The sequence below is a fragment of the Pyrgilauda ruficollis genome, unplaced genomic scaffold (genome assembly GCF_017590135.1).
Source record: "Pyrgilauda ruficollis isolate IOZ18807 unplaced genomic scaffold, ASM1759013v1 scaffold273, whole genome shotgun sequence".
Taxonomy (NCBI): domain Eukaryota; kingdom Metazoa; phylum Chordata; class Aves; order Passeriformes; family Passeridae; genus Pyrgilauda; species Pyrgilauda ruficollis.
In genome coordinates, this window is record NW_024524078.1 from 851 (window position 1) to 16,056 (window position 15,206).

Below are 15,206 nucleotides of genomic sequence, written 5' to 3' on the forward strand. Positions count from 1 at the left end.
GGGGGTGCCGGGAGGGCGGCGGGCGGGCCCGGGCGAGCCCCGCGCTGCGGCCGGAGCTCACCTGCACATGATCCGCCATCTTGCCCCATTCATGCTCCGCTCGCGCCTCCGCCCCCGCCTGCGCCGGGCCCGGCGCCACCGCGTCCCCCCGCGCCGCCGCCCGCACCGCGCATGCGCCGCGCCGAGACCCCGCCCCTCCCGCGCCTGCGCGCGCCGAGGGGGACACGCCCACCGCGGGGTAAACCGCGCCCACAAGGCGGAAGCCGCGCCCTTCCTGCGCGCCCGCCGGGTTAGGCCGCGCCCATCTCGGTGAGACCACGCCCCCGTGCTCGTGCGGGGCCTGCGCGCGGCGGCGGGACACGCCCACAGCGGCATGGCCGCGCCCACCGTGCGCGCGCGGCGCTCTGCGTCTGACGTCACGGCGGAGGCGCGGCACGGGGGGAGGAGGGAGGGGCGCGAGCCGGGTTTGTTGACACGGCCTTAAAGGGACCGCGCACCCCGGGAACAGCGGGGACAGCGCGGGGACAGCGGGGACAGCACTGTGAGCACTGGCACCAGCACGCCCAGTGCCACTGGTGCCTCCGATGTCTCCAGTGTGAACACTGATGCCAGTATAACCAGTGCCACCGGTGTCACCAGTGTGACCTAACACACCAGTATGACCAGTGCCCCCAGTATGACCAGTGCCACCAGTGCCAGCAGTGCCCTGCTGCCACCACCCTGCGCCCAGTGCTCCCAGTGCCCCCAGTGTGCTGCCCAGTGCTCAGTGTCCTCCACCTGTGCCCAGTGCACATCAGCACCACAGGGTGGCACAGGGATGTGTCCCCAGTGCCACACCCTTGTGTCCCCAGTGCCACACCCAGCCCCCTGCGCCCAGTGCTCCCAGTGCCCCCAGTGTGCTGCCCAGTGCTCAGTGTCCTCCACCTGTGCCCAGTGCACATCAGCACCACAGGGTGGCACAGGGATGTGTCCCCAGTGCCACACCCTTGTGTCCCCAGTGCCACACCCACCGTGCCACACCCATGTGTCCCCAGTGCCACACCCACGTGTCCCCAGTGCCACACCCACAGTGCCACACCCATGTGTCGCCAGTGCCACACCCACAGTGCCACACCCATGTGTCCCCAGTGCCACACCCACCGTGCCACACCCATGTGTCCCCGGTGCCACACCCAGATGTCTGGCAGTGCCACACCGACAGCGCCATGCCCACCTGTCCGCCATGCCCACCCAGATGTCCGGCTGTGCCACACCCCGTGTCCCCAGTGTCACACCCACGTGTCTGTTGTGCCACACCCCGTGTCCCCAGCGCCACCCACGTGTCCCCGTGGGGACCCACAGGAAGTCGCAGTGCGCAGGAAGCGGCAGAGCCCGGCTGAGCGCGGCACGGGCTGAGCCCGCCCCGGTGACACCGCGGGGGGACACGGCCCTGGGACCCCGGGACCCCCGGGACACTGCGGGCACTGTGGGCACTCAGGACACAGCGGGCACTCCAGACACTTGGGACACTTGGGGACACTCAGCACACTGCGGACACTGCGGACACTTGGGACTCTCTGGACACTTCGGACACTCAGGAAACTTCAGACACGCCGGACACTGCGGACACACCGGACACTCAGGACACTCGGGACACTCCAGAGACTTGGGGACACTCAGCACACTGCGGACACTGCGGACACTTGGGACTCTCTGGACACTCCGGACATTCAGGAAACTCCAGACACACCGGACACTCAGGACACTCGGGACACTCCAGAGACTTGGGGACACTCAGCACACTGCGGACACTGCGGACACTTGGGACTCTCTGGACACTTCGGACACTCAGGAAACTTCAGACACGCCGGACACTGCGGACACACCGGACACTCAGGACACTCGGGACACTCCAGAGACTTGGGGACACTCAGCACACTGCGGACACTGCGGACACTTGGGACTCTCTGGACACTCCGGACATTCAGGAAACTCCAGACACACCGGACACTCAGGACACTCGGGACACTCCAGAGACTTGGGGACACTCAGCACACTGCGGACACTGCGGACACTTGGGACTCTCTGGACACTCCGGACATTCAGGAAACTCCAGACACACCGGACACTCAGGACACTCGGGACACTCCAGAGACTTGGGGACACTCAGCACACTGCGGACACTGCGGACACTTGGGACTCTCTGGACACTCCGGACATTCAGGAAACTCCAGACACACCGGACACTCAGGACACTCGGGACCAAAGCTGCATTTGGGGACAGTGACAGCTGCAGGCCCCAAAGCCACACTGGGGACAGTGATGGCTGCAGGCCCCAAAGCCACACTGGGGACAGTGACGGCTGCAGGCCCCAAAGCTGCATTTGGGGACAGTGACAGCTGCAGGCCCCAAAGCCACACTGGGGACAGTGGCGGCTGCAAGCCCCAAAGCCACACTGGGGACAGTGACGGCTTCAGGCCCCAAAGCTGCGTTTGGGGACAGTGACGGCAGCAGGCCCCAAAGCCGTGTTTGGGGACAGTGATGGTTGCAGGTCCCAAAGCTGTGTTTGGGGACAGTGATGGCTGTAGGTCCCAAAGCTGCATTTGGGGACAGTGACGGCTGCAGGCCCCAAAGCTGCGTGGCTTCCGCTGCCGATAAAGGCTGAGGTTGGGCAATGGCTGCGAGGGGGAAGGAGCTGAGGGAAGGAGCTGAGGGAAGGAGCTGAGGGGCCCCTCCTGCCCTTCTCCCTTCTCTTCCTCCCCACAGATCCCATCCCCAGCGGATCCACAAGCGATCCCAAAAGGATCCAAGGGCAGGGATCCCAAAACCTCATCCCAGGAAAAGGGAGCTGCAGGCCCCGGAGCCTCTGGGAGGGATGTGCTAGTTTTGGGGCTACTTTCCCTGCCCCCACTTCCCCTCTGCCCTGGGGCCTCCCACGCTCCCCAAGCCCGGAACTGCTGCTGCTTTTGGGGCAGAGCCAGAGAGATGAAAATGTGGGGTTTTTAGGGAAAATGGGAGGAAGAAGGAGCTGGAAGTTGTTCACGGCTTGTGGGGGAATGGGGTGGGTGAGGCTGGGGGGGGAAAGGCCTTGCTGCATGTCAGGGGTGATTTAAATCCCAATTTATGTGACCCCCACCTTCAGCCAGACCCTGCAGGGCTTTGCACCCCTGTCCTGCTTTAGGTGATCCTAAGCATGATCCCAAGGGGATAAAAACTCCTGGGAAGGTAAGAACTCCTGGAAGGTAAAAATTCCTGGAGAGGTAAAAACCCCTGAGAAGGTAAAAACCCTCCTGGAAGGTAAAAACCGCAGGGAAGGTAAAAATTCCTGGAGAGGTAAAAACCCCATGGAAGGTAAAAAACCCTGGGAGGGTAAAAATTCCTGGGAAGGTAAAAACTCATGGGAAGGTAAAAACCTCAGGAAAGTTAAAAGCCCTGGGAAGGTAAAAACCCCAGGGAAGGTAGAACCCTTTTGGGAAGGCAGACGCCCTGGTTGTCCCCCCGGCAGAAGTGGAAGAAGTTCTGGGCCGTGCTGTACCGGGAGAGCTCCTGCTCCACGGCGCGCCTGGAGCTGCTGGAGGGCCCCGAGCGGCCGCGCAAGGCCGAGGGCAGCCGGCGCCTGGTCCGGCTCAGCGACTGTGTCCACGTGGCCGAGGTGGGTGGCGATGCCACCTGTCCCAAGGACACCGTCCCCTTCCTGCTGGAGACCACAGAGCGGCGCTTCCTGCTGGCTGCCGATGGCGCCGAGGCGGCCGAATGGATCCAGCAGCTGTGCGAGCTGGCATTCCCGGTATGCGCCTGGATAGCGGCTGGGAAAGGTGGGATCCACCGGGGTGGGTGGGATCCACCAGGATGGATGGGATGCACTGGGGTGGGTGGGACCCACTGGGATGGATGGGATGCACTGAGTTGGATGGGATCTGCTAGGATGGATGGGATCCAGTGGGATGGATGGGATCTACTGAGTTGGATGGGATCCGCTTGGATGGCTGGGATCTACCAGGATGAATGAGATGCACTGGGATCTGCCAGACTGGAAGGGACGCACCGGGATGGATGGGATCCACTGGGGTGGATGGAATCTGCTGGGATATGTGGGATGCACCAGGAATGGATGGGATCCACTGAGTTAGGTGGGATCCACTGAGTTGGATGGGATCCACCAGGTTGGATGGGATCCACCGAGATGGGTGGGATCCCCTGGGATGGGTGGGATCTCCTGGGATGGATGGGATCCACCGGGATGGATGGGATCCACCGGGACAGATAGGATCCACTGAGATGGATGGGATCCACCGGGACAGATAGGATCCACTGAGATGGATGGGATCCACTGGGGTGGATGGGATCCGCCAGGCTGGATGTGATCTGCTGGGATAGATGGGATCCACTGGGATGGATGGGATCTGCTAGAATGGATGGGATGCACAGGGATGGATGGGATCCACTGGGATGGATGGCAGCCCTCACCTGCTACTCTTCCCCCGGGGCAGAGGAGCCGGGAGGAGCCAGGAGCGGCCAAGGAGGGCACCGAGGGCGAGTTCTCCATGGAGGAAAATTCCCTGTACAGCTCGCGGGGCAAAGGTGGGAGCAGGGCTGGGGCTGTGCGGGGTGGGGAAATCTCCTCCCCAAAAGCCTCTTCCTGTTTGTGGGGCCGGCTCAGCTGCGCTATCAGCAGTGGTCATCCTGTCCTGCTCTTATCGGCCGGACACTGCTGGCCTGGCTGGAGGGGTCATCCACGGCCCTTCTGCAGGGTGGGACATGTGCCCAATGCTGTGTCCACCCCAGCTGGCTGGAGCAGGCTGTCCTGGCTTGGGGGTCACTCACAGCCCCTCTGTAGGGTGGGACATGTGTCCAGTGTCCACCATGTCCATCCCAGCTGACCTGGAGCAGGCTGTTCTGGCTTGGGGGTCACTCACAGCCCCTCTGTGGGGTGGGACATGTGTCCAGTGTCCACCATGTCCACCCCAGCTGGTCTGGACCCATCTGTCTTGGCTTGGGGGTCACACTGCAGGGTGGGACACATGTCCAGCACCAGCTGTGTCCCGGGCTCTGGCCTGGGGGGGGTCACTCACAGCCCCTCTGCGGTGTGGGACCTGTGTCCAATGCTGTGTCCATCCCCAGCTGGCCTGGAGCAGGCGTTTGAGGTGACAGTGAGGGTGACACCATCATCACAGCGCTGCCGGCTCCGGGGCCGCTGCATCCTGCGGGCGGGCAAGGAGGCGCTGGAGCTGTGGCACCCTCAGAGCCAGGAGCTGCTGGCCAGCTGGCCCTACCGCTTCCTGCGCCGCTTCGGCCGCGACAAGGTCAGTGCGCAGCGGCGAGGCCGGGCCGGACGCGACTGGGACCTGGCACTGACCCCTGCCCTCCGCAGGTGACCTTCTCCTTCGAGGCCGGCCGGCGCTGTGCGTCTGGAGAGGGCAACTTCGAGTTCGACACCAGGCAGGGCAACGAGATCTTCCAGGCCATCGAGGCGGCCATCGAGGTCCAGCGGGGCCGCGGCGCCGAGGAGCCGTGCCGGGGGGGCCCCGCGGACGAAGCCCCGCGGCCGCTTGAGCACGCCAGGACGCCCGGCCGGGCACAGGGCCACGAGGAGCCCAAGTGCCCCCTCAAAGGGGAGGGGAAAGGGGCCAAGGGCAGGCCGGTGATGCCCCCCGGGGCTGGGGAGGCCTCGGGGCCGTTCCAGCTGTCACGGGGTGCGGATTGTCCCTACGCCGAGCCCCACGACTCCCTGCGCCGCGGGAATGCGGCCGCGCCGCCCGACAAGGGCCGGAGGCCGGACGGTGCCAGGGTGGAGTCCGAGTACGCCGTCCCCTTCGACACCATCGCCAAGTCCTTCCTGGTGCGCCAGTTCGGTGGCCTGGGCTGTCCCCAGGAGGGGTTCCCCGAGCCGCCGAGTGTCCCCAGGGATGCAGGGGTTGCTCAGCAGCCCCCCGGCCGCCCCACGGCCCCCAAACCCGAGCACATCTACGACGAGCCCGAGGGTCTCTCGGGCCTCTCGCTGTACGACGAGCCCGAGGAGGTGAAGGGGGAGGCCTGGAGGCTGCAGGCGGCCCCCGAGGAGCCCCCCGGGCTCGGGTGTCCCTACAACGCCCAGCGCGACGACTACGCCGTCCCCAAGAGGCCCTTCCTGCTGCAGGGCAAGGAGTGGCTGGGCGACTGCGACTACGACAACGTGGCCCTCAAGGTGGCCAAGAAGAGGAACCTGCAGTGAGCGGCAGCGGGGGAGAGGAGCAGGGGACGCCCCAAATCCCCCAGCAGGACTTTACCCCACCCCAGCTGAGACCCCCAGAGCTCAGCGCACCCGGGGCTGGGGAGGGGGCACAGCTGGGGGGTGGCAGGGGACAGCCGGGGGTGGCAGGGGACAGCCGGGAGGTGGCAGGGGACAGCTGGAAGCGCTGGATGCGCCCACTGGAGGGCAGTGCGAGCCCATAGGAGCGGCGGTGCCCGGGCAGCGGGATCCCCGCGGCCGCAGCCCCGGGACCCCAAAGCCCGCTCGAGCAGCGGCTCCGCCCCACTCATCCCCCGGGATGCACTTCCAGGGCGGCTGGAGCGGGAATGGCCTGGGGCGCTCAGCTGGGTGTGCTTCTTCAGGGATGGACATCCCAAATTCCTCTGGATGGACATCCCAAATCCCACAGGATGGACATCCCGAATCCCACAGGATGGACATCCCGAATCCCCAGGGATGGACATCCCGAATCCCCCAGGGATGGACATCCCGAATCCCCCAGGGATGGACATCCCGAATTCCACAGGACGGACATCCCAAATCCCCAGGGATGGACATCCCGAATCCCCCAGGGATGCAGATCCCACCCCATGGGATGGACAATGCACATTCCCAGGGATTCAGATCCCACCCCTGAGCCCTCCCGTGCCCACACAGAGCCCCCAGTGCTCCCAGGATGTTCCAGTGCCACAGCAGTGCCGGATCCTTCCCTGCCCAAAGGTCCCTCCCCGCCTTGCTCAGCAAACCCCCAAATTCCGGCTGTTTCATCCTCACTTTGGTTTTTAATTCTCTTTATAAACGCCCTTTCCAGCCCCTCTGAATTCCAGATGGAGAACTGGGCTTTATTTTCATGGAGATTTTCACAGCTGGCTCAAATCCTCCCACTACAAACCAGTACACAGCCATAGGGTCATCTTCCTTGATTTCCTTTCCCTTTCCCTTTCCCTCCTCATCTTCCTCCTCCTCCTCTTCCCAACCCCCTCCAGCCTTTCCTGGGGGACATCCAGCCCCTCAAGCAGACCCACCCCAATTCCCATGGGATTTCCCTGGACCCCTCAGTGCCCAGGACCCCCTCGGACCCCCCAGCCCCATCCCCACCCCAGAGCAACCTCGGGATCCCAGTTCCTCAGCATCCCATCAGCTTTTCCATGGGAAGCGGGGCCATTCCATGAATTATTTATAACCTCTCTCAATCAAAGGCGACACTCAGGTGCTGCAGTTCATTTCCTGGATCCCGCGAATCCAACGGGAGGGTTTTAATGAGGCAAATTAAGTGGTTTTGATAAGAGATGCTGATTAAAGCTCCGGCGCCATCGCTGCATCCCGGGTGGGGTTGGGGGCAATGGGATGCACAGGTGGGATCCTGCTCCAGGTGGGATCCTGCTCCAGGTGGGATCACACAGGGAAAAACACCTAAAAGTGCTCCAAAATAAAGGGAAAAGTCTCCAGCAGGGTTTTCCACATGGGATTAAGGAAAATCATGGAGTGAGGCAGAGCTGGAAGGGTTTAGGATGCACTGAGGAGGGGGAGATGCTTCCCATCATTTTCCAGCCCCATTCCTATGGAAAAATGGGATCATTCCCATGATGCCTGGCTGGTTCCCATCTCCAGAGCCAGGGAAATCCAGAATTCCTGAGCTGGAAAAATGGGATCATCCCTGTCCATGCCAGGCTGGTTCCCATCTCCAGAGCCGGGGAAATCCAGGAGAATTCCCTAGCTGGGAACTCCTGGCAGCTCAGGGCCATTCATCGGGAATCGATTGCTCGAGCACATGTTATTATTAATTAATTAACGCTCATTAGCGGGTTATTCATTATTAATTGGTGTTAACACAACCCTCCCTCCTCCCGCTCCATCCCTGCTCCTTCCAGTTTTCCTTCCTTAACCGAAGGAATGGAAACTCTGCCCAGACTTTGCTTCCCAATCCTGTGGGAAGCCAGGGAATGCAGGATAGCTGGGAATGGGGCTGTAAAAATGGGGAAACACTTCCCAAAATTCCCAGTCCTGGAGTTAACTTCCCCATTCTGTGGGAAGCCAGGGAATGCAGGATAGCTGCGAATGGAGCTGTAAGAACATGGAAACAATTCCCAAACTTCCCAATCCTGTGGGAAGCCAGGGAATGAGGGATCTCTGGAAATGGTGCTGTAAAAACATGGAAAAAATTCCCAAACTTCCCAGTCCTGTGGGATTTGCAGCGGGCAGCCAGGGACTGTTTGGAATGGCACCGATCAAGTTTTCGCAGGGACTGGGAGAAATTTTGGGAATTCTGGTGCTGGAATCTCATCCCCTGCCTGTCCCACCCACCTGGGTGGGGTTTAGAGTGGAAGATGGCACCTGGCCTGGAGAATTCCAACTGGAAAAACCCTTGGAAAGGCTCAGCAAGGGGCTGGGCTGGGGAAAAAAATCAATGGAAAAGGGGGAGGGAAGAGCTTAAAGCCCAAAGCTCCAGACAAATGGAGAGATTTAATCTGATTTGGGAGTTATTGTCCTGATGGAATTACGCTGATTATGAATCATTTAGGAGCAGGGATAATCAAAACACGGATTTGTTCCGAGCTCCAAGGGGCTCCCGAGCCTCTTCCCGGGGGTGGAGAGAGGCAGAGCTGCATCCCAGGATGGAGAAGGGCAAGGACCAGCATCCCAAGGGAAAACTGGGGAGATTTGGAGGGGAAAAGTGGGGGAAAAGGGGCCTGGAGATCTCTGGAATGGGAAAACTGGGGCTGGGAGCAGAGCAGGGATGAAAATGGGATGATCCCAAGGGAAAGCTGGGCTGGTGGGAGCAGAGCAAGGAAAGTGGGATAGAGCAGAGCAAGGACATGTCTGGGATGGAGAGGATGGGGAATGGACCAGGAATGCAGCCCTGGGGAGAAAACTGGGAGAATCTCAAAGGAAAGATGGGCTGGGAAGGCTGGAGGGGCAGAGAGAGGAATGAGAGAGTGGGAATCTCTGGGATGGAGAGGAAGGGGACAAAAGGATTGGGAACAGAGCAGGGATGCAGCCCTGTGGGAAAAACTGGGATAATCCCAAGGAAAAGATGGTCTGGAGGGGCAGAATGAGGATTGAGTGGTGTGGGAATCTCTGGGATGGAGAGGGAGGGGAACTAAGGATGGGGAAGTTGGCACAGAGCAGGGTGCAGCCCTGCGGAAAAAAACCAGGATGATCCCAGGGGAAACTGCTCTGGAAAGGGCTGGGATGGTCTGGGCATGGAAAGAGAGAGTGGGGGATCTCCAGGATGGAGAGGAAGGGAAATTTGGATTACCAGGGGTGGAGAAAAACAGGATGACCCCAAGGGAAAGCTGGGCTGGCAAGGCTCAGATGGTCTGGGCATGGAAAGAGAAAGGGGGGATCTCCAGGATGGTCAGGGTGGGAAATTTGGATTGGGAACAGACCAGGAATGGAGAAAACAAGGATGATCCCAAGGGAAAGTGCTCTGGAAAAAGCTCGGATGGTTTGGACATGGAAACAGGGGTGCGGGGATCTCCAGGATGGAGAGGAAGGGAAATTTGGATTGGGAACAGACCAGGGGTGGAGAAAACCAGGATGATCCCAGAGGAAACTGCTCTGGAAAAAGCTTGGATGGTCAGGGCATGGAAAGAGGAGAGCAGGGATCTCCAGGATGGGGAAAACAGGGAACAAACCTGCTGAAAAGCGGGATGGGGATGCTCCCCATGGCCTGGAGATGCCGCTCCCATTTTTCCTGTGGCTCCACACAGCTCCACACAGCTCGTTTTCCCATTAGTGTCTCCTCGGATTAGGGATGCGCTCGCTCTCCCGCTCCGGCCGAATCCCAGGCGCCAGCAGGAGCTGGAAACTGCATTAGGGCCGTGCCAAGGAGCCCCTGATGCCATTAGGGGCGAGCATTAGAGGTGCTAAGTGACAAGGAGCTCATCAGGCCGGGATTGATGGAAATCCCGTTCCCGGAGCCGGCAGGAGCAGGGCCCTTCATTCAGAAGAAATTGCTTAATTGGGAAGGTCTGGATTGTCTCCGCCTGTCTCGTTCCTGGAGCTCTGGAGCAGCTCGGGGTGTGGGATGAGTGGGAGTGAGGAGAAGGTGGAGGTGGCAAAGTGCAGGGAAAACTCCCAAATCCATCCATCCTGCTTTTCCTTGCCCTCTTGGCAGCTTGAGGATTCCCAGACTGGTCATTCCTGGGAATTCCAGCATTCCAGACCCGGGAAAAACCGGGTTGGTGGCTGCCCCGAGGGAGCTGGGCTCTTCCCTGCCCCGGGCTGCAGCAGAATTAATTGGCAATCGCCGGGAGTCCACAAAGCCGGGCTTTGTTGGGAAGGAAGCCGTAAAGCCGCGTGTCCGCAGCCGTAATTCCTTCATCCCACATTGATCCCGCGGCCTCTGCTGCCCACGGAGCGGCCGGGGGGACGGGCTGGGCATCGATCCCGGGCACCTCGGCCAGGCCCGAGCACCCTGACCCCTGCCCGGGCTGGGAGGGAATTCCCAGGATCATTCCAGCCTGGAGCAACCTCAACCCTGCTCTTTCCAGGAGTGAATTCCCAGGATCATTCCAGCCTGGAGCAACCTCAACCCTGCTCTTTCCAGCAGTGAATTCCCAGGCTCCTTCCAGCCTGGAGCAACCTCAACCCTGCTCTTTCCAGCAGTGAATTCCCAGGCTCCTTCCAGCCTGGAGCAACCTCAACCCTGCTCTTTCCAGCAGTGAATTCCCAGGCTCCTTCCAGCCTGGAGCAACCTCAACCCTGCTCTTTCCAGGAGTGAATTCCCAGGATCATTCCAGCCTGGAGCAACCTCAACCCTGCTCTTTCCAGCAGTGAATTCCCAGGCTCCTTCCAGCCTGGAGCAACCTCAACCCTGCTCTTTCCAGCAGTGAATTCCCAGGTTCCTTCCAGCCTGGAGCAACCTCAACCCTGCTCTTTCCAGGAGTGAATTCCCAGGATCATTCCAGCCTGGAGCAGCCTCAACCCCTGCTCCTTCCAGGAGTGAATTCCCAAGATCATTTCAGCCTGGAGCATCCCTGATCCCTGCTTGTGCTGGGATCAATTCCCAGTCTGATCCCAGCCTGGAGAATCCCTGATCCCTGCTCCTTCTGGGAGCAAATTCCCAGATTAATCCCAGCCTGGAGAATCCCTGATCCCAGCTCATTCTGGGTCCAAATTCCCAGTCTGATCCCAGCCTGGAGAATCCCTCACCCTGCTCATGCTGGGACTGAATTCCCCGATTCATCCCAGCCCTGTCTTCCCTCTCCCTCCCGCCCATACAAATACCTGGGAATATTTAAAATTCTGGCTTTTTTTTTGCAGCTGCTGCTGCAAGGGGAACATCCTGAATTCCACAGCACTGAATTCCCTGCTGGGGGATGCAGGGATGGAGGGGGAGTTTGGGGAGGATCTGTGTGAGATTGAGGGGTACAGGGGGGCATGGATGAGATCCTGGTGTGAGATCCCATGGGATGGGAGAGGAGAAGGGAAAGCCTGGATCAAAGGAGCAGCGGGATTTGCTGCTGGGGACACAAAGAGCTCGTTCCAAGGGTGTGGAAAAGCTTCTGGAAAGGCAATTTCCAGCTGGTTCTGGTCCAGGGAATCGCTGTTTTTATGGGATTTTGCTGCCAGGTCTGTGTTTTGTTCGGATTTCTGCAGCCTTGCTGGGCTGGGGGTTCATGGGAGCAGGGGAAGGGTCCTCACCTCACCCCCAAATCCCTCCAAATTCCAGCAGGGAATATTTGATGGAGGCTACAACTGTGTGAGGACAGCCCTGTCTGGAGCCTGGCAAAACACTGGAGTTCTTGGATCGTGCATCCAACTCCCCATTAATTAATTAATTATGAGAACCCCATTAAGAGAATCATCCAGACCCTAGTGATGAGGAGAAGATGGATCCATATCCCGAATTCCTGGCCCTGCTCCCCCATCTCGGGGCAGGACGTGTTTAAAAGCCTGGCTGGAATCCTGGGATTTTTCCAAGCCTTCATCTCTCCCAAGTCTCCATGGAAGTGGATGTTTCATGTGTTCCTTTGCCTCAATCTGCAGTGTTTGGACCAAAATAATGCTCCGTGCGCTTCCCAGAGCCGCTCTGCGGGCGGATTTTGTCAGGAAATATAAATATCCCAACACCCACCTGGCCAGGCTGAGGCTGCAGAGAGAGAATTCACAATTCCACCCTCGGCACCGCCGGGAATTCTGCAGCCTGGAGAGGCTCTGGATTCCCAGAGAAGTGTCCAGGGACAGGCTGGAGCCCTGGGACAGTGGAGGTGCCCCTGACCATGGCAGGGGTGGCACTGGATGGGATTTCGGGTTCTTCCATCCCAAATAATTCCAGGGTTTTGTTTTCCCATCACTCTGTGGGTGCTGCAGGAACAGCCCTGGATGCTGGGAACCTGTTGGGAAGGAGGGTCTGGAGGGAGAGGACACAGGGAATGGCTTCCACTGCCAGAGGGCTCAGGGAGATGGGATTTTGGGACGGAATTCCTGGCTGGGAGGGTGGGCAGGGGCTGGGATGGAATCCCCAGAGGAGCTGTGGCTGCCCCTGGATCCCTGGAGGTGTCCAAGGCCAGGTTGGGATAATCTGGGAGGTGTCAGAGTTGGATTTGGCTGATCCGGAAGTCCCTCCCATCCCAAACCATTCCAGGGTTTTGTTTTCCCATCCCTGCTGCAGGAGCAGCCCTGGACACCAGGATTTGCTGGAAACAGGGAATACCTTCCCATTGCCAGAGGGTTAGATGGGATTTTGGGAAGGAATTCCTGCCTGGGAGGGTGGCCAGAGAATTCCCAGAGAATTCCCAGAGAAGCTGTGGCTGCTCCATCCCTGGAAGTGCCCGAGGCCACGTCGGGATAGTCTGGGATCATGGAATGTGTCCCTGCCCAAGGAATGAGATGGGATTTAACATCTCCTCCCACCCAGAGCATTCCAGGGCTGCTCCCCTTCCCATCCAGGTGCGCTCCAGGACGGATCCGCTCCCTCCGTGCCCCGAGGGCATCGCTGTGCCCGGGCGTGCCCATCCCGCTGGCACACGGAGCCGGAGTCACCTTTCCCGGGACCTCGTTAGAGCCGGGAAGCGGCGGAATTTCCCCCTCTCCTGGCGGAGGGGGAGCCAATTACCGGCAGCTGGTGAGAGCTGAAAATTATTATTAATTTCCAGGCGAGCATATGCTGCGTGTTAACAGCGCCCGTGCCGTGGCAGAAGGGCCCAGCCCGGCCAGATGGCTCCGCCTGCCTCGGGAATGGCTCCTGCCATCCAAACCAATTCCCAGCCTGATCCCAGCCCAGAGCAGCCTGATCCCTGCTTGTTCTGGGAGCAATTCCCAGCCTGATCCCAGCCCAGAGCAGCCTTGATCCCTGCTCCTCCTGGGAGCATTTCCCAGCCTGATCCCAGCCTAGAGAATCCCTGATCCCAGCTCATTCTGGGAGCAATTCCCAGATTAATGCCAGCCTGATCCCAGCCCAGAGCAGCCCTGATCCCTGCTTGTTCTGGGAGCAATTCCCAGCCTGATCCCAGCCCAGAGCAGCCCTGATCCCTGCTCATCCTGGGAACATTTCCCAGCCTGATCCCAGCCCAGAGCAGCCTTGATCCCTGCTCCTCCTGGGAGCATTTCCCAGCCTGATCCCAGCCCAGAGCAGCCTTGATCCCTGCTCCTCCTGGGAGCATTTCCCAGCCTGATCCCAGCCTAGAGAATCCCTGATCCCAGCTCATTCTGGGAGCAATTCCCAGATTAATGCCAGCCTGATCCCAGCCTGGAGAATCTCTGACCCCTGCTCATTCTGGGACCAAATTCCTAGATTAATCCCAGCCCAGAGCATCCTTGATCCCTGCTCATTCTGGGACCAAATTTCCAGTCTGATCCCAGCCTGGAGAATCCCTGATCCCTGCTTGTTCTGGGAGCAATTCCCAGCCTGATCCCACCCTGATCCCAGCCTGGATTTTCCTTTGGGCATCTCCATCCCCAACTTCCAGCAAGACCCTTTTCTTTGGGAATTTTGCCAAGACTTCCCTGCACCCCGCTTTTCTCCACCTTTTAGTGACAGCAATCTATGGAATGAATCCCTTGAGGGGCTCCAGAGGTGAATCCACAGGGTTAATCCGGGATGTCGGGATTAACAACCCCACATCCTCCCGCGTGGAGCATCTCCCGCCACACCCAAACTCCCGAATTTGGGGGAATCTCGGAGCCTTTTCATCCCCCTGGAACTCCGGGAAGGCGGCGGCGGGATCGTCACCGTCCCTTTAAATCCCAGGGCTGGAATCGGGAGCGAAACCTCTCCAGGGAAAAGGGGTAAAAATAACTCCGTGTCCGCGGCCGCGGGAGCAGCCGGGCTCTGTCAAGGGCAGGGGCGAGCGCTCGTTAAAAATAGGAATAATTAATTATTCCAGCGGGGACAGGGCGCTTAATGAGGGCTTGGGCTGGAAGATTCCCAGCGTGGAGCGACGGCATCCAGGCCCCTGGAAGATCTTGGGAAGATCCTGGGAAGATCCAGGGAAGATCCAGGGCGGGATGGGAGCGCTGGGTGTCCCTGCGGGCACGGGGGTGCTGGGAGGAGGAGGAGGAGGAGGAAGGAGCTGCTCCGTGCCAGGGAAAGAACAACACCGGGATCTGAATTCCAGCCCTGCCAGCCGAGCTGACCCCGGTGACGGAGCCGCTGTGTCCCGCAGCCGCGGGCAGCGCTTCTGTTTAATTCCCGTTTTTAATTAAAACGGGAATTTTTGCTGGTCCGGCGGGGGAGGGGCTGGCCGGGGCACCCCCCGTGCCCTCCCGCGGGATGTGCCCGGTGCTCCGGGACCCTGGAATGCCAGGGCCTGCTGCTTCCCAGCCGGGGCTGCTCCAGCTGAAGAAAAACGGGGGGAAAAAAAGGGTTTGGGAAGGGCAGAATGTGGGGCTGTGGAGAGGACAGGGCAGATCCAGGAGTGGGAAGGGGCAGATCCAAGGGTGAGATGGGGCAGACCCAGGGGTGGGATGGGGAAGATCCACAATAGGGCAGATCCAGGGGTGGGATGGGGAAGATCCTCTGGGAAGGGGCAGATCCACAGGGTGGGATGGG

At 60.1% G+C, this 15,206-nt stretch overlaps 1 protein-coding gene across 3 annotated transcripts; it reads left to right on the top strand.

Annotated features, from left to right (window-relative positions):
• The first annotated feature begins 4,252 nt into the window (after window positions 1-4,252).
• DOK2 (docking protein 2) lies at window positions 4,253-7,604 on the top strand. 3 transcript variants are annotated; one of them, XM_041471696.1, is made up of 3 exons: window positions 4,253-4,560; window positions 5,101-5,282; window positions 5,351-7,604. In XM_041471696.1, exons 1-3 carry the CDS (start codon window positions 4,395-4,397, stop codon window positions 6,188-6,190), a joined length of 1,188 nt encoding a protein of 395 aa, XP_041327630.1. In that variant the 5' UTR covers window positions 4,253-4,394; the 3' UTR covers window positions 6,191-7,604. The 3 variants fall into 3 exon arrangements, with proteins under 3 accessions (XP_041327630.1, XP_041327631.1, XP_041327629.1); XM_041471697.1 differs by lacking the exon at window positions 5,101-5,282; XM_041471695.1 differs by lacking the exon at window positions 4,253-4,560 and having other exon boundaries at window positions 4,579-5,282.
• The last annotated feature ends 7,602 nt before the right edge of the window (window positions 7,605-15,206 follow it).

Bases quoted from the DNA above. Each gene is read 5' to 3' on its own strand.
- DOK2 (XM_041471695.1), top strand. From the start codon at position 4,917: ATGTGTCCAGTGTCCACCATGTCCACCCCAGCTGGTCTGGACCCATCT. The intron at 5,283-5,350 runs GTCAGTGCGCAG...TGCCCTCCGCAG, and splicing joins GCCGCTTCGGCCGCGACAAG to GTGACCTTCTCCTTCGAGGC.